At 41.8% G+C, this 19,866-nt stretch overlaps 1 protein-coding gene across 5 annotated transcripts in view; it reads right to left on the reverse strand.

Moving 5' to 3' along the window:
• Window positions 1-1,449: 1,449 nt before the first annotated feature.
• far1 (fatty acyl CoA reductase 1) overlaps window positions 1,450-19,866 on the reverse strand; it is a 120,061-nt gene continuing 101,644 nt past the window's right edge. For all 5 annotated transcript variants that reach the window (XM_068046659.1, XM_068046658.1, XM_068046656.1 and 2 more), the window contains exons 10-12: window positions 13,248-13,377; window positions 6,943-7,070; window positions 1,450-4,558 (exon numbers count right to left, since the gene is read on the reverse strand). In XM_068046659.1, the coding sequence (XP_067902760.1) occupies window positions 4,396-4,558; window positions 6,943-7,070; window positions 13,248-13,377 (421 nt within the window). In that variant the 3' untranslated portion in view covers window positions 1,450-4,395. The remainder of the gene's footprint in view (window positions 4,559-6,942; window positions 7,071-13,247; window positions 13,378-19,866) is intronic.

Raw genomic sequence — 19,866 nt, forward strand, 5'->3', positions numbered from 1 at the left:
GAGCTAAGCGATCCCATAACCAACGGATCAGATCTAAGCTCTGCAGTCCTGCCACATCCAGCTGTGAATGGTGGACAATTTTAAACAACTAACTGGAGAAGGTGGCACCACAAATATCCCCATCTTCAACGATTGGGGAGCCCAGCACATCAGTGCGAAAGATAAGGCTGAAGCTTTTGCAACAACCTTCAGCCAAAAGTGCCAGGCAATGACCATCTCCAACAGGAGAGAATCTAACCATCTCCCCTTGACATTCAATGGCATTACCATCGCTGAATCCCACACTATCAACATCCTAGGGGCTACCATTGACCAGAAACTGAACGGGAGTAGCCATATAAATAACGTGGCTACGAGAGCAGGTCAGAGGCTAGGAATCCTGTGGCAAGTAACTCACCTCCTGACTTCCCAAAGTCTGCCCGCCATCTACAAGGCACAAGTGTGATGGAATACTCTCCACTTGCCTGGATGGGTGCAGCTCCAACACTCAAGCTCAACACCATTCAGGACAAAGCAGTCCGCTTGATTGGCACCCCATCTACATTCACTCCCTCCACCACCGACACACAGTGGCAGCAGTGTGTACCATCTACAAGATGCACTGCAGCAACGCACCAAGGCTCCTGAGACCACACCTTCCAAACCCGCACCCTCTACCTACTAGAAGGACAAGGGCAGCAAATGCATAGTAAAACCACCACCTGCAAGTTCCCCTCCAAGTCACACACCATCCTGACTTGGAACTATGTCGCCGTTCCTTCACTGTCGCTGGGTCAAAATCCTGGAACTCCCTTCCTAACAGCACTGTGGGTGTACCTACCTCCCATGGACTGCAGTGGTTCAAGAAGGCAGCTCACCACCACCTTCTCAAGGGCAGTTAGGGTTGGGCAATAAATGCTGGCCTGGCCAGCAACGCCCACAAGCCATGAATGAATTTTTAAAAAAATTTCTATGTTTCTAAAATATGAGTGTGGTCTGTTGCATTCACGCGCCTTTAATAAACTGCTCTGGAAAATAGGATGGGAAAAAGACTAAAGTGTACCTTTTCAGGTAAATCCTGCACATTAGATTCTTCACTTGTGCTCAGAAGTCCACAGCAAATTGTAGTTAGGCCTAGTTGATCCAGAACCATTATCTTAATGAACTATTAGTAAAGCAATAGCGCACGAGGAGCTTGATTAATTAGACTACCTAGCCAATCTATTGAAATCGCCAGTTTAAAAACTACCTGTTGAGCACTCAATTTATAATCAACATTAGTCTATTTCAGATGAAGATGAAATTCTACTCCAACAAAAAGGCACCATGTAGTATACAATGGGCAAGAAGCCATAATCTTAGTAGCACTTATTCTTTTTGAAAACACTTGCTGGGGGAAAGGGGGCAGGTTGGTAGTGGGGAGAAATGAAGCAATATGAAACTAACTATTTAAATAAACACTCCAGTTGCTTTTGGTTCTCAAAGGCACCCATTTAATTTTCCATTCACAAATCACTGTAGTTGTACTGCAAACTGACACGGACGCTTGTCCATTTTTCATACAAACAGTGTAAAAACATGAATGCTGCCATTGCAGTGTAGCATTAACATTGCTTTCAGGATGAAAAAAGTTTTACTCGGAGTGTACAGAAAATCATTTTCTTAAAATTAATTCTAATACAGATTTAACCTTACTGGTACACCAGCCGATAACCAATAAATAACTATTTTGATTACAAATATTGTCCTCTGTAGAAACATTCACTAAAAAAAAAGTGTCATTATTGTTTAAGGCAGCCAGCCACACAATGCACATTGAAGTACTATTTTTACAAGATTTTTTATTTTAAAAAGCACAGCAAAAGCCAGTGCCGTTTTTGCACACCAGCTCCCCTCCCCATACCATGCTGCAATTTCTTCTAAGCGCTACACAGACTAGTCCAGGCAAAACAGTCCTCAATAAGGTTCCCCTGCAAATAACGGCTTTTAAGAGGAAAAAAAGATACTAGAAAAGGGTCACCAAATCCCAGTTAACTAGAGCAAAAAGGGGCTCTCACTGTTTGCAAAATGCCCCCGTTTTCTTTTGTCTTTCTTGCAGCCATATAAAGTGAGGCTTGAATTGCAGTCACTAACACTCAAAAGGGAAGATCCGTCCGCATAATAAATTTAATCAGGTCTTTCTTGAGTTGGGTGCTGCCACTGTTTAGAGATGCAGGAGGTGGTGGAAGGGGAAAACAGGACCAGCTTTTGCTGCAGAAGGCAAACAATGTTCTGAAGACTGGAGCATTTCACAAAGGTTTTTTTTTTTTTACACAAGTTTGGTGTCCAGCCATTCCTTCCTTATTCAAGGCAGAGGACGCGGAGTAACCTATGGACATTTTCGCTGCAGTACATCATTGTAGTTCAGCTGCCAAACTACTGATTGCATTCATCTCATGCTTCAAAAGCAAAGGAAGAGTCATTTCGTGACGAGTTATGGGGACTTGCATCAATAAGTGTATCTACATTGTGAAATGAGGAGTGTCTCTTTAAAAAAAGAATGATGAGATTGAGTAAATGTAAGAACACACTTCTGTGAATTAAAGGCTGGTGGCTGTGTGTCTTGTTGGGTCTTTAACTTCTTGCCCTCTCTATGCTGTTGCTTTGAAACCATTCATCTTGATTTTTTAAATACAAAGACAAGCACTTTGAAGCTATATTTCACTCAACCAGTCACCAGTGCCAACTATTGGTAACATCAAATGACCAATATCTCAAGTTAACAGCTGTGATCTATAGCTTTTCACACCAATAGTAAGCAATGTTTATAATCGAAGAAAGAATTGAGATGTATCCATATTTTAGTTCAGTCGGGCAGAGGCTAAACAGTACCCACCAGTATAACTAATTAAATGACTTACAGTTATTAGTGCGATGTTAAGAACACATTGGTCACGAGGTCACAAAAACTAAACAGGATATTTGCAGCTTAAGTTTTAAAGAGGCAACCCGTAACATAATTCCAAAAACACACTTTACTCATTTCAAATTTTACACCAAAAGCAACAATGCCAGCATCCCAATCGGAACAATCAAATGGAAAAAGGCAGCAAATCGTAGAGGCCGATTGACATTCTCGCACCTGTCTTTTTAAAAAATCTTCAGCATAACCCCCAATAAAGTATAGGGAAGTTAGGCACAATCTGATACCTCAAATAAGTGGGCTTTTCCCGCTCACCAGGTCAAGGCAAAAAACAGTTAATTCATTTTCCTAAACTTTATCAAAATCCAACTATTTATCCATGTCTGCAGAGAGCAGAGCACGTTAATTCGTCAACACCACTTATCTTTCAGGAATACCTACAAGCAATATAAATAGCTTCAGTCTTCCGCATAAACCGAAGTCTCTAAGTTAGAAAGCATTTAGAGAAAGGCCGGGTTGGGGGGCGAGAGCGGGGGTGAAACTGGTCTTGGCCATCGTGTAAAATGGGTGAGTGAATCAACTGCCCGGAAGTCATCACCCTCCCTCCACCTCCCCACCCTCTCCCAACTAGTTTTGCTTTTTGCACTCAGACATTCATTTAAAGCTCCTAGAGTTGAAACACTCTTCTCTAGTTTTTCGGGATGGTACTGGACTGTTGCACAGGGCTCTGCTGCAGAAAGTATGAACTAAAGTTACCTCTGGTATCTTCAAATTAACTGCACATCCCACCCACCCCCACTGCCGCTCCACACCCCAACCAAACCCCATGCTGATAAGAGTTTCAAGTCTGGAGCATGCTTTATTTACCAATTATAGCATTGTTGCATCGCTCTTGGTTCAGCTACAGCAAATAGTGCTATTCTTACTGGGGGGGGTGGGGGGAGTTCAGCCAGTCAGACAAATGGATAAATATATGAAGGCAAATTCTAGCCACAATGTGAATGCTCATTAGGTTTCTTTCAGTGGGTATGTTTTTTTTCCTGTTGCACCACTGAAGTTTAAGCTGAATACCCTATCCTGTTAACCAAAGGGTATATTGATAAAGACATATTGAACATGCACTGAGTAAATTAGCATTTACAGACAAACTCTACTTGCAACAGGACATGTTTCATCAACTTCCCATGAAGAAGCAGAGATGACCTACAGAAATTTGAATACAGTTATTCAATGGAAAAAAAATAAACTTGTTTTCCCCCCACATCATTCTACCTTCAATGTTAAAGCTTATTTTATACCCTGAAACTCATTTTTTCCACTGTAGTTCAGTGCATTTCTGTATTTTTAATGGTGCTAGATAGCTGACCCAAATTATCATAAAGTAGCTTCAACGAATTACATATGTGACAAAATATAACAAGATACAGTTTTTAGTACAAACATTAACACATGGTTTATCAATGTCCAGTACAGCTATCCATTAATGCATAGGTGACTGAGTGCTTGTGGTTCCTTCAGTATCTCATGGTACTAGATGCCCTGAAGTAGGACAAGAACTTGTAGCACAGACTGACTACAAAGTACCAGATGTTCCGTGCCATCTGCGATCTTGCGATAAAAACTCTCCAGATCAGGACAACCAGGATAGTATTGAATGTATAACGAATATTTCTCAACCTACAATTTAAAGAAAGTGTTTCTCAGGCTTGCTATACACACACATATATATTTAAATGCAACTCAGAATTAATCCTAAGCAACACCAACATTTATCTCAAAATTTCACGAGTGTGAACCGGAAAGAAATATCATTTGTGATATGATGCATCAACTCTGACGATCCGAGAAAAAATGCACAGAGTGCTTTTGTTAAAATGATTAGTTCTTTGGGCAACATTTGCGAAGCCATATTTATTGGCTATCCCTCACTGCCGTCAGAGGGGTTAGACTCGTAACTTGATGCAATTGAGTGTTTCAACTGAGTGGTTTGCTCGGCCACTTTGGAGGGAGGTCACGAAGAGGATTGCAGCACGTGAGCCAGATTAAGTGACAGGTGCCTATTGAACCAGTCATTTTATTCCTTAAATGACAGATGCCAGCTTTTATGGTCCCTTCAGGTGCCCAGCCACAGGTTACCAGATTACTACAGCCATTACAGAACTGCATCTAATCACTTTAGTTATAACTATGTTTAGATCACTTAATACCTCAATTTCAGCATGAACATAGCTATGCTAGTATAACATAACCTGGCTTATACATCTTTACAAAGTATTTCAGTAAAGCCAAAAAAGTTAAACTTTAAGAAAAAAATTATAATAGAACCACTAAACTAAACTTAAACCAAATTTCTCCATGAACAAGACTATCTTTCAGGAGACTCTGAAAAGGATTTAATCCCAAGATTTTAAAATATGGTGACACCATTTAAATTTCAATTTGAACTCAGTCTAATCTTTCACTTGGGAAGTTGGTCAATTTTGAGTTCCTACAAAAGGCAGGTGGTCATTAACTCACTATAGGATTAGAATAATCCAGTAAAGCAAAACTGAGCTCCTGACCTTGGATAATAATGAAATACCATCCAGAAAACCACACGAACTGCAGCAGTTTAAAAAGGGCCCTCCACCACCTTCTCGAAGGATGTGCAATAAATGCTGTCTTTGCCAGAGACGCCTGAATCCCAAGAATGAATTAAAACTGAAATCTGGTTGAATAACTGAGTAGAAAGGATTTAAATTCGCTGGAGTTTAGAAGACTGAGAGGTGATCTCATTGAAAAGCATAAAATTCTTAGAGGGCTTGACAGGGTGGATGCTGTGAGTCTGTTTTCCCCTAGTCTAGAAGTAGGCAGCATAGACTCAGGATAAGGGGTTGACCACTTCGGACTGAGATGAGGAGAAATTTCTTTGTTCGGGATTGTGAATCTTTGGAGTTCTCCACCCTAGAGCTCTGCAGGTGCTCAATTGTTGATCATATTCAAGAGTGCGATCAATTTTTTTTTTGGAATCTATGGGAATCAAGGGATATGGAGATAGGGTCGGAAAATGAAGTTGAGGTAGATGATCAGCAGTAATCTTATTGAATGACAGAGCAGGCTCAAGGGGCCTTATGGTCTACTCCTGTTCCTAGTTCTTATGTTCGAATACCAAACTCTTACACTACCTACATTAAACAGTTTTATTCATTCCAGTATATGGAAGATCTTTCATTGGCATTTTTCCTGGATCTCTTAGCCAGAGGGGATAGGCTCACATGCCAGCAGTCCTTGCTTGATGTGAAGACTTGGGGAGCACACTGTCTGTATGGACCAGACCCCTTCCCGAAGTGAATCCCCAAACTCCTACCTAGTGTGATTGGAGGTATTGTACAATAGCCAGGAAATTTTGTCCACAGTAAATAATGCCAGTCAAATGAGCATATAAAGAGAGGGAAGTTGAAGACAAAAAAATGATGAAAGCCTGAAAGATGGAGTGCGCAAAAGCTGGTAACAGTACTTTGGGAGGAGATAGGTGAGAGCACACAAGCAAAAGAAGCCAAGCATAGCATTTTTTGAGGTGGATGGGAAGTGGGCATAGAGAGAAGTTGAGAGTAGTTAGTTCTGTGCATTGGGTGAGGTGGTGGGAGGAAACAGGGATCGAGAAAGAGAAACCAGAAGGGGCACTTTGGGGTTGAGAAGCAGTATTTCAGGATGTTTTCTCCTAGTTTGATCCCATGCTAGGCTGGATATGGTGAATTTATCATACACATCTTATATAAGCTGTCCTAATGTATTTTACAGCTCATGTAAGATTTGCATAATTAAGCTAGTAAGCCAGATCAGTCCTGCACTATTAAACTGTGGCCACATATGCTTGAGTGCACCTTTGTAAAGTGATCTGCCAATCAAAGGATGACCACCTCAGGTCAGGGCCACACATTTGTCAGAACAAAGTTCAGGCTCATTTCTTTTTAACAAGTACCTGAATTAGGTCCTTTCCCCACCCATCCATCACTCTTCTGTCCTCAAAATGCAGGAGCTACAATTTTAATCGCACACATTACGTCAGCAAGCCAACATACTTGATCAGATGTTTCCTGGCGGCAGGCAGTCCAGACAGCTCTTCATTTAGCACATATTTCTTGGTTCCCATACAATAGTTCTCCATGTACTCTGCCCAGTGAAGTTGTCTCACATCAAAATTGAATACCTTACAAGCAAAAAAATATATACAATTCTTATTAAAACATCCTGTAAACAGACTGGAGATACATGACAGCAATTCAACCAATTTGGGCAATTTTATAAATTACTGAGTCAGAAGATCTTCGCAGATAAAAATAACCGGCCTGGAAATCTTCATAGCACAGCACATAAGTGCTTCAATCGAAGCAGAAATTCTACAGAAACTAGAATTCACCAAAAAAATTAATTACACTTCTGAAAGTGTCCACTGGCATTTGGGTTGGTAACCAGGGGACACAGATTTAATATAATTGGCAAAAGAACCAGAAGGGAGATGGAGATGATTTTTTTGATGTAAAAAAACTGCGGCAGTTGTTGTGATCTGAATGCACTGCCTCTAAGAGTGATGGGAACAGATTCAAATAGTAACTGTCAAAGGGAATTGGATAAATATTTGAGAGAAAATTGCAGGGCTTTTAGAAGAGGAGGGGGAGTGGGAATAATTGGATAGCTCTTTCAAAGAGAAGGTACAAGCAGGATGGGCCGAATGGCCTCCTGCTGTGCTGCATGACTGAATGATTAGTATCCAAGTGAGAAGTTGGTTATATTTCATATACTGAAAATGATGAGTAATAATTAGGTGGCAAGCTACAGCCACAACACAGAATGTTAAGTTTGCAACATTGCATTACTACACAACATCTATTTTCAACAAAGCATAATTTCACACACAAGACTGAATGCTGAAAGTTCCCACAATGAAAAGGCTCATGTGGAGCATTAACAGCACAGACAAGCTGGGCTGAACAGCCTGTTTCTGTGTTGTAGACTCTTATGTCTTCAGTATGTTCACATAGCAGAGATATCACTGTTCATGTGTTAAGGTTACGACGTGAAACTTTTTTTTCAAATTTGCATTATAAACCATTAAATTTAATTACAATGGTGACTACATTTCAAAAGTAACTTAAAATACTGTGAATGCTGGAAATCTGAAATGAAAACAGAAAATGCTGGAAACACTCAGCAGGTCTGGTAGCATCTGTGGAAAGAGAACATAAGAAATAGAAGTAGGGCATTCAGCACCTCGAGCCTACTCCAACATGCCCGAAGTTCACCTTCCTGCCTGCCCCCCATAACCCTTGTCTCCCTTGCACATCAAAAATCTGCCTAACTCAGCCTTGAATATATTCAATGACTCAGCCTCCACTGCTCTCAGAGTTAGAGAATTCCAAAGATTAACGATCCTTGGAGAAGAAATTCCTCATTTCCGGTTCAAATGGGAGTCCCCTTATTCTGCTCCCTACTTCTAGATACCCCCACAAGGGGAAACCTCCTCTCAGCACCTCCCTGTCAATCCCCCTCAGAATCTTGTGTGTTTCAATATCATCTCTCATTCTTCTGAACTCCAATGAGCATAGATCCAACCTGTTCAACCTTTCCTCATAAGACAACCCCTTCATCCCAGAAATCAGCCGAGTGAACCTTCTCTGAACTGCTTCCAATATAAGTATATCCCTCCTCAAAGTAAGGAGACTAAAACTGTATGCAATACACTAGGTCCGATCTCATCAAGCAATAAATGCCATCATTCAATTTGCCTTCCTAATTACTTGCTGTACCTGCATGCTAACTTTTTGTAATTCATGTAAAGGACACCTCGATCTCTCTGCAATGCAACATTCTGCAGTCTCTCTCCGTGTAAATAATATTCGACTTTTCTATTCTTCCTGCCAAAGTGGACAAACTTACATTTTCCCACATTATACTCCATCTGCCAAATTTTTGCCCATGCACTTAACCTATCTATATCTCGTTGCAGGCACTTTGTGTCCTCCTCACAACTTGCTTTCCTACTATCTTTGTATTGTCTGCAAATTTGGCTACAATACACTCGATCCCTTCATCCAAATGATTAATCTCGATTGCAAATAGTTGAGGCCCCAGCATGGATTCCTGCAGCGCTCCACTAATTACAGTTTGCCAACCTGAAAATGCCCCATTTATCCTAACTCTGGCTAGCAGGAAACCATCATCAATCCATGCTAATATATTACCCTCAATTCCATGAGCTCGAGCTCTTACCTTGTGTCGTACGTTTAGGTGGCACCTTACCAAATACCTTTTGGAAATCCATATACACTACATCTACAGGTTCCCCTTTAACCACCCTGCTTGTAACATCCTCAAAGAACTCTAATAACTTTGTCAAACATGATTTCCCTTTCATAAAACCACGTTGACTCTGCCTGATTGCATTATGATTTTGTAGATGTCCTGCTACTACTTTCTTAATAATGGATTCTAAAATTTTCTCAATGACAAATGTTAAGTTAACTGGCCAATTGTTTCCTGCTTTCTGTTGATCTTTTCATCAGAACTGGAAAAAAAATAATTCACCTAAAAGATTAATCCTACATTTTTTGCTCCAGATAGATGCTGCCCAACCTGTCGAGTGCTTCTGGCATTTTCTGTTACTATTGCAAAAAGTACTTCATTGACTGTAAAGCGCTTGGGACATCCTGAGTTCATGAAAAGCACGATGTAAAGACAAGTCTTTTTAAAAGCTATTTTGGGGAAGTCAAGGCTGAGATTACACACAAAACCTGGATTGAACCTGCACAAACATTACACAAGCAAGAGACTGGCACAGCTTTGTGTGAACTGCCCCAATCGTCAACTGGCTTTGAAGTTCTCATCACTGATGCTTCCCTCACCAACCCCACACACACCCTCGACCCCCGCCAACCCACCACACACAGTCCACCAGGTAACTTTATGTAATTTGAACCCAGAGTTTAGGGGAACTACTCAAGCACACTGCTAGTTGTTTTGAAGAATTCTTTCACAAGCAACAATTTACATGTCACCTCATCACAGGAGATAACACTTTGCATTTATGTAGAGCCTTTAATGCCCCAAGGCACGTCACACGAGGTAATCATTCATTCAAAACTGGGCACCGAGCCACATAAGGAGACATTTAAACAGGAGCTTGGTTAAAGTAGGTTTTAAAGCACCTTAAAGCAAAGAGAGAAGTGGAGAGATTTAGGGAGGGAATTCCAGAGTTTAGGGCCCAGGAAGCTGAAGGCACAGCAGGGCAAAGGAAGTGGGGAATGCACAAGAGGCTAGACCTGAAGGAGCACAGATATAATCTTTCCAACAGCTGCTTACACCGATCGTAAAGCTCCAGAGGTTGGCCAAATGAAGGTTCAAATCACAAAACAGACATGCAACCGAGGAGGAGGGGAACAGTAGAAAGTTGCAAACATGTCTGTGTGCAGAGCTCTTCAACTGTTTGCAACATGAACCTGCAGCTCTTGGTGATAGCAACATTTCTTATGCAGCCTTGGTCTCGTTTACTGGGTTATATCATAGTGCTTAGCAACCAGGTGTGCTGAAGACATGTCGGCTATTGACATTGTAATGAATCATTTAACTAGACACAAGCAGCTTTCTATTCTGGTCAGTGGCACAGAAGCATTTATTTTATTTATTTAGAGATACAGCACTGAAACAAGCCCTTCGGCCCACCGAGTCTGTGCCGACCATCAACCACCCATTTATACTAATCCTACATTAATCCCACATCCCCACAATTCCCCTACCACAGACCTATACTAGGGTCAATTTACAATGGCCAATTTACCTATCAACCTGCAAGTCTTTGGCTGTGGGAGGAAAGCGGAGCACCCGGCGGAAACCCACACGGTCACAGGGAGAACTTGCAAACTCGGCACAGGCAGTACCCAGAATCGAACCCAGGTCGCTGGAGCTGTGAGGTTGCAGTGCTAACCACTGTGCCACCCTAAAGCTATTGTAAAGCTATGCTTTTTAAAATGCTGGACTACACAAATAACAGGGTAATTCTCGGGGGTATAGTAATGAGACATCTTCAGTTTCATAATGCCACTTCCCATGTAAACAGAAGCAACCAGATTTATTTTGGCTTTGCACAGGAGTAACATTAGTGAATCAATGAATTACATCTCAAGCATTATTGATTTGCCAAGGAGAACAAATAATTGGTCACCTCAAGGCACACCCATACATGCGCTGTCAACACTGCTGTGTCTAAAAGCAGGCTGGCGAGAAAATGATGAATGGCAAAAACAGGCCAGAAAGGGAAAAGAGGGTGAAACTATTTCTTTGGGGAGAGAACATATAATGTTCGACTCAACCCACTCGAGACCAGGAAAAGCAAAGTTTCCTAACTGACTATCAGCAAACTGTGTATTTAAGACCGCAGTGTGATCCACTTAATAGCCAAGATCTTAAAACTAAAAAAATGGCCATGGCTGAGAGTCAGAATACTCCTGACTACTGGCCTGCCTGATGGGAGACTTTCATCTCCAAGTGAAATACAACTTTTGTAAAGTTAGCAAACAAGACAGTACTCCTACATCAGCATCAATATGCCCTACCAAAACTAGGTCATGCCGGCAATGATCATACTGACAACCGGAGTGCATCTTAACACCATTAGGGAAGACAATGTCACAAACGTATACAGACTGGTGTGTCTCAGTTCTCACTCCCTCAAGGACTTGAATAAGTATTTGAAGGAGAAAAATTTACAGGGCTATGCTGAAAGCAGGTGAGTAGAACTAATTAGGTAGCTCTTTCAAAAAGCTGGTACAACAGGTCGAATGGCTTCCATCTGTGCTGAGCCATTCTGAGAACAAAATAGCCCATGTGTTTAGCTTTAAAGTCAATCTGACCAACTTAGAAACTGCCCTGCAATAGACACAGATCAGTTTCCAATCTGTGATGTGCAGAACAGTTAAAACCCTGGGCGCAAGGCAAATTTGTACTTTTAATAGTTGCTGACCGCAACAAAGCAGACTCTTTTTGTGGTACACTCTGAAGGATGCATCCTGCCAACTGGCAGAGTGTTGGCTGCAATGTGGTCCCTGTGCTACCATGCTGCTGTCCTCCCACCACCAACCAACCCTGATAATGGAGCCAAAAACTACTTGAAAATTTCCCTTTCAGAACATAATGTTCAGATTTCTTCAGGGGAAGATTACCTTCCTATGCTTCTTCAGGACCAGTACAACTTATACTTCTGGCCTTGATATTACAAAAGTGTATTAAATCAAAGGGAGATATTAAAAACCAGTGGAAAACTTTGCGACCCATCTGACAATTTGAAACCCAAACATATCCCAATAAAATAATTTTTAATAAAGCCCTTGACTTTTATTAAAAGCACTTCATTAGACATGCTGAAAGCAGTATTTTAATGTTGCTTATTTCAACCATCACAAACAAATTTTTTTTTTTTTAAGTTGAAAATGGGATTCCTTCAAAAACAATTATAAAGTTTATTGTAAAGCTCTTGGCTCAAGGCTGGTTTCATTGCTATTCTACTTAGCAGATGAAACTCACTGTTCTTGCTGTCAGGGTTCTTCCCGAAACAACAGACTTGCATTTATATAAAGCCTGTCACTATCACAGGTCCAGTGCTACACAGCCAGTAAAGTAGTTTTGAAGTGTAGTCACTCTTGTAGAGAAACAGAGCAGCCAATTTATGCATAGCAAGGTCACACAAATGAGATAAAGGAATTTCTGTTTTAGTGATTGATGTTTTCTGAAGTATAAGTATTGGCTAGGTCATTGGGAAGACCTCCCCTTCTCTTCTTTGAAAGAGCATCATGAGATCGTTTACATCCATCTAAGGGAGGCGTGGCCTTGGTTTAACATCTTGTCCGAAGGACAGTGCAGTACTGCACTGAAGTGCCAGCTTACATTATGTGCCTAAATTTCTGGAGTGGGATTTGAACCCAATACCTGCTGACTCAAAGGCATGAGTGCTGCCACTTAGCCAGTTTTGACACCAGTTTCAAAGCATTTCCTCACAGCATGCACACAGTGCAAAACTGCCACACCCCCACCGATTCACCAGTGTATTTATACTCCAAGTCCACGGGGTGGGAAATGGCACAAGGGTTTGATTGTTTGAGGTTGCAACTGGAGGGGGGCAAGTGTAGAAAGCAGGGCTGGGTATCTGAAATGGATTATGACCAACATCTCAGATCTTGAGCACCAAAATAGTCCAGGAAAAAAAACTAGAAACCTATTCCAAATCACCTGCAATAAACGGACGTCCAAACTAATGAATCCAATTTATATATAGCGTATACAATGACAGCAGGGCAGAAAACACAAATAGTTGCAGCACACATGAAATAAGACCTACTTTCTTGTCATCTGGGCTCATCTGACTCATAAGCATGTTTATGTTATCAGTGTTCCACACCCATGAATGGCTTGTGAAGTATTCAACCAGCATCATTGATCTGTGTAGCCGATTAATGATTTTCATCATCCTAAACATCAAGAAAGTCAAGTTAATCAACAAAAATTAAACAGATCATAGTTGTGCATTTTTTAGCATTAAAAAATTGACAGGTACAAGCAGCACGTCACTCGGAATACAAAGCACACTGTAAACAGAAGCTAGTTTCCAATGAAAATTACAACATAACTTTCAGTAAAACAAAAAGGTTAGATTCCCTTAGATTTAAGGAACAAAAATCTAGTGTCACCAGCAATGGACCATGGGCAAAGTTAATGGAGAAATGGAAAGAATAGCAGAGATTGTTTTCCAAAGTAATGGTTAAAAACTTCATAATCCTAATGGAATTTCACTTATTCAATGATAAATCAGTAGTCTAGCCCATGAGCAGAAGCAGAATTGCAAAATAGACTCATGAATTTACCCGTTTCAGTGCAGCTCAGCATCACCAAGACAAAATGTGCAAGTTTCAGCACTGGAGTTTAAACAGAGAGAAGCGAGAGATGATGCATTTCGGCAGAAGGGATAGTGAGACAACAGAGTGAACAGCACAGTTCTAAAGAGTGTGCAGGATGAAGGATTTTAGCTACAAGGTTAGGTTGGAGAAGCTGGGGTTATTCTTCTTAGAGAAAAGGAGTTTGAGGGGAGATCTGATAGAGGTGTATAAGATTTCTTCTTCTTTGGCCTCCTTATCTCGAGAGACAATGGATAAGCGCCTGGAGGTGGTCAGTGGTTTGTGAAGCAGCGCCTGGAGTGGCTATAAAGGCCAATTCCAGAGTGACAGGCTCTTCCACAGGTGCTGCAGAGAAATTTGTTTGTCGGGGCTGTTACACAGTTGGCTCTCCCTTGCGCTTCTGTCTTTTTAATTTTAATTAAGGTGGACAAAGAAAAGCTGCTCCCATTAGCTGATGGTGCAAGGACTAAGGGAAGCAGATTGAAGGTTTTGGACAAGAGATACAGGGATGGGGGCGGGGTTGGTGAGGAAGAACCTTTTTTTAAACACGGTGAATCGTGATGACCTGGAACTTGCTGCCTACAAGCGTAGCGACAATCAATGATTTCAAAAGGAAACTGGATAAGTACTTGAGGGAAATAGACTTGCAGGGCTACTGGGGAATGGGACTGACTTGATTGCTCAACAGCTGGCACCAACTTGATGGGCCAAATGACCTCCTTCAGCACCATAGTGACTACGACAGAGCAAACAGCCGAGGACCGGAGGGGCCAGAGGGGTTTTCAGGACTCAAAATTCCACATTTGATACTTTGCAGACTTTCAATTATTAAACAAGGACACACATGGGTGGGGCAAGCTAAAAATGGTGAAAATCAAAAACAGAAGCCGAAACTGGTTAGACATAACAAACCATCACCATTGGAAATAGGAAAAGGTGAAAGCCCATTGCCAGAGATGTGATGACAGGTGTACAGTCGAAATAAATAACCTCTTCCTTTTCTTTTCATAGATAGGCTTTATGTGGGTAGATATTCACTTTTCAAGAGTCACAACAAACCTTTCAATTTAACAGAACATTCCGATCCCCATTATGTGCCAAGTAAAACCTGAATTAGGCAAATTACCATGCAATGTGTGAAACTGCACTTGAAAAGTTGAAATTTCCAAAATAGATAGCAAGCTCCATCCCAGGTTTAGCACCCAAATTATGATCTGGTTAGAATCAGACATATTGAAATCCAGATTTACCGATCAGTGATTGCAATCACTTAAAGCCAGGGCCACTGGTTTATGGAGATGTGTCAAATTCTATCTTCTCATTATTCGGGATTCCAGTATTTGGCAAGTCAAACTGGACGATCGCGGACATTTCTTCCAGGAGACGGATAAAGCGTGGGACTCGAGTGTAAGCCTGGCTTACGTGCTTAAGTCTCTGAAGTGTGACTGAACCAATAACCTTCTGAAATAAAAACAAGAAATGCTGGAAATACTCAGCAGGTCTGGCAGCATCTGTGGAAAGAGAAGCAGAGTTAATGTTTCAGGTCAGTGACCCTTCTTCGAACTGACAAACACTAGAAATGTCAAAGGTTATAAGTGAGGCGGGGGTGGGGCAAGAGATAACAAAGGAGAAGGTGTAGATTGGACAAGGCCACATAGCTGACCAAAAGATCATGGAGCAAGGGCAAACAATATGTTAATGGTGCGCTGAAAGGCAAAGCATTTGGACAGATAGGGTGTTAACGGACTGAAGATTGAACAGCAAGTACAAACATGAAAAAAAGTGGGTAAGCAAACTGAACAAACTATGATGAAATGAAATAAACATACAAAAAAAAATTGTAAAAAAGAAAAAATAACTGAAAATAAAAGTAAAATGGGGGGCCCTTCATGCTCTGAAATTAGTTAAATTTGACGGGCCCACCATTTTACTTTTATTTTCAGTTATTTTTTCTTTTTTTTTAAATTTTTTACAATTTTTTTTTTGTATGTTTATTTCATTTCATCTTAGTTTGTTCAGTTTGCTTCCCCACTGTTTTTTTTTCATGTTTGTACTTGCTGCTGTTCAATCTTCAGTCCGTTAACACCCTATCTGTACTAATGTTTTGCCTTTCAACACACCATTAACATATTGTTTGCCTTTGCTCCATGACCTCTTGGTCAGCTATGTGGCCTTGTCCAATCTACACCTTCTCCTTTGTTATCTCTTGCCCCACCCCCGCCTCACTTGCTTATAACCTTTGACATTTCTAATATTTACTAGTTCCGAAGAAGGGTCACTGACCCGAAACGTTAACTCTGCTTCTCTTTCCACAGGTGCTGCCAGACCTGCTGAGTATTTCCAGCATTTCTTGTTTTTATTTCAGATTTCCAGCATCCGCAGTATTTTGCTTTTACAATAACCTTCTGACTTGGAGACGTGAGTGTTACCCACCAAGACAGGGCTGTAGTGCCCATACAGCTTGGATTTATAGGCACTGTTATTACCAGCTAAATTTCTCAGTGCCTATTATTTGAGGAATACTTGGGAAATCAATGTGGGCCTGAAGTTAATTGTTGTGCCTGGACCCAAGTAGAGTGAAGAATCTGAATGCATTTCTTCAGCATACACCACTGCAAGATCAGTGCAACTAGCAGCAACGGAACCACTTCTATCAACAAACTAAAGCCGTTTCATTCAACGTCCTACATGACCACTGATGACTATTGATACTTCTGTTTACAGTACATAAGCAACATAAAGCGTTACGTGCATTCGTTGCTATTTTATAGTACATAAGCAGAAGCTGCACTGGCACCCCCACCCACCCTCCCGACCACCACCATTTAAAAGGTCAATATATTAGTGCAATAGACGGCATGACACAGAGCAACCATGATTCCCAAAGTAAGGGCAGCCTCATCCAATGAGATGGCAACAATGCTAATATGAGCGTAAAGGAGGGCCCCTGGGCAAACAAACACGCAATGCAAAAAACAAAAACAAAAAAAAGCATCTTCAACAGTATGCCAGGATTTTAAAAAATATATATAAACAGCACCTCCAACCTGAGGCAAAACTGTGCAAGTGAAATTCTGAACTGATTAACAACATTTGCTGTCAATACAAGACTGGTGAAATGAAGAGCTCCCCTTACAGTTATCTGGAGGGGGTCTTGGTGAAACAAATTGAGGCGACTTCAATCCAGTTATTAATGGGCATGGGTCCATAAATTGTTGTGAGCTTTGCAACAACATTCTCAAAAGGCTGCAGGAATGGTTGAAGAGCAAAACACAACAGTAGTTGCTCTCAAAACTGAGATTAAATTAGATTAGAGCAAAGATTAGCTTGCAATGCAGCTGACTGTGCCATGTCTGACATAGAAGTATTGATGTTGACAGCGATGCCTGAAATCAGAGTTCAATTCTCATTCAGCAACATCACTTGCCTCAATTCACACAACTCTCCCCAAAATATAAATTTATTGCAATCGCTACCAAGGCCTATCTATTACAACTCCACTAGTTAACCAAGAATTTTCCAGTTGGAAGAAAACATGGGGAAAAAAAATCACCAAGGGCTTAGAAAATGAGCACAACACTGAATTCTCCAGGGTTATCTAGCCTCGGAGAATAGTGTTCAAATATAGTCCGAATATATTTTGCAAACTGCGCAAGAATTCCTATTGTTAAAGATAGGGTTGCCCCTCCACATACATCTTTCCTTAAACAAACAGTTGGACAACAGCTTCTGCATACAGATAGAAACCAGTCTTTACTCCATCACTTGGGTTAATGTGGGCCTAACAATGCACTTCAAAATCTCAGGCAATGATACTGAAGGAGTTGGGGAGAAGCTATTGATCCAATTGTATCATCTAGCCTTGCTAATCCCTAGATCCTTGCCAAGGAACTCCTCCCAGGTGGGCTGGCTTGAATACTGCCATCTAAAGCACTCAATAGTGTTGGACAAGTCCCCCTTGTGCCAGTAATCCTGGTTTACCTCACGGCATGGCAGCTATTCTGAACCTTCTCTCCAACTGTCCAACTCTGGAAACAGTGATACCTACTTCAATATTCCAGTGGCTTCCAAATGTGTGGGTAGTAATGTAACAAGCAAGTTGCCAAGTGTTGCACCTCAAAGCTGCATTAAGCATTTACATGTTAGATGGCTTACGACAAGAGGGGAGCTATAAAATGCCTGCACTTGTTTTTGTTGCAAACAAGTGAATTTTGTGTGTAATTTCTTTTTCTGTGACAGGTACATAGCTGGCAGCAGGATGAGTGAGAAGAGATGGGTGGTTTCATCAAACTATCTACAGAACAAAGTTGTAACTAGGCACAAAGGACAAGTAGATCACACACAAGAGAGCACATCCTGACTGAAATCAATGCCAGCAAAGATACAACAGAGGAAGTAGTGACACTGGACTTCATCTCATGCCACCCCTCTGTGTCCCTTCCATTTCTTAGACCCAACTCTACATCTTTTAATTTGTTTTTCATTTGACAGCCAATAACATCCATCTAAACTTACCCCAGAGGGAGTACAATGAAGGTTCATTAGACTGGCTCCTGGGATGAAGGGATTTTCCTATGAGGAGAGATGGAGTTGCCTAGCCCTGGAGTTTAGAAGAATGAGAGGTGATCTAATTGAAATAATGCAAACATTTTTTAAGGAGCCTGACAGGGTAAATGCTAAGAAAACTTTTCTCCTGGCTAGGCAAACATTTAGAACACAGGGTCACAGTTTCAAAATAAGGGATCGGCCATTTTGGACTGATGAGATGTTTCTTCATTCAAAAGGTTGTAAACTTTGGAATTCTCTGCCACAGAGAGCTGTGGATGCTCAGTCATTGCGTATATTCAAGACAGAGGTCGATGGATACTCAGGGAATTAAGAGATAGGAGGATAGCGCTGGAGTCGAGGTAGATCAGCTGTGATCTTGTTGAATTGCAGAGCAGGCTCGAAGGGCCAAATTGCCTGCTCCAGCTGCTATTTCATTATGCTCTAAACATGCAGTCTATGACTGGAGATGGGGTTAAGCCAACTCTCTCTTCTGGCACATTTCTTTCCCACCTCACTGGGTCTTTCATCTCTACAGTTCCACTTAGCCTTATCCTGCTATCTATTTGTATTGTTAATTTTATTAGCTTCCAAACCCCTTCACTCTAAGCCTTCACGTCCAGTAATTCTGCCCCCACATTGGCATCAAGCAACAACCCTGCTCCAACTCCAGACTCAGTTCGACATCACTCGGGGTAACTACACTGGTACTGGATAGGGCCCAGTCCAGACACTCAGCTCTGACCGATGACGGCTGGGGGTCCACCTTGGGACTGAACAGGAAAGTCTCAGCAGGGGATACTCCGTTGTTACGTCGATGGTGTAGATGGGAAGAGCTGGTAAAGGCCAGTCCACACCACTGGGTGAAACCCTGGTACCACCTTGTATTGAGATCATCCAGAATAATGAGGAGTCCTCCTCTGGCACCAGCTGGCTGAGGTGGCACATGCCTGCTGGTGCCAGAAACAGGCCAGCTCCCCAAGCACCATCAGCTGCAACTGGCGAGTCCTTCACTGGAGGCATCAGTCATCCCCTCTGGTGACACCCACCTGGGACATTGGTCTCCAGTTGGCGCCAGAGCACTTGGTGGTACAGGCCTCGCTATTTATAAATCTGTGTCACTCCCCAAAGTGCGCCCACCTTCAGTCACTCCCTACAACACTTGAGGGCTATCCAGGTTCCAATGGATCTCACTATCAGGCAGGATATGTCTGCCTCAGCAGTACCACCCCCGATCGGTGGGAGCTCAGGCTACAAGGGTTTAACTCAATCAGCCATTGTATCCATGAGCTCGTAACAGCTGCCTTCAGCAGTGACTGTTGCTGGATGCATCCCATCAATTTCCAAGGGAGTTTGATCCGCAGCCTCCAGTTATGCCCAAAATAGAGAGCATCCATAGTTATCCGGTATGTCTCCAAATAGGGTGGGACTCCCTCCTGGGTCCTTATATCAAGATGGCATGTTGCTTCCCATTGAACAGGATGACATTCCTGCTGCCACAATTGGCCGGGGTGGACCACA

Source organism: Heterodontus francisci, chromosome 14, assembly GCF_036365525.1.
Source record: "Heterodontus francisci isolate sHetFra1 chromosome 14, sHetFra1.hap1, whole genome shotgun sequence".
Taxonomy (NCBI): Eukaryota; Metazoa; Chordata; class Chondrichthyes; order Heterodontiformes; family Heterodontidae; genus Heterodontus; species Heterodontus francisci.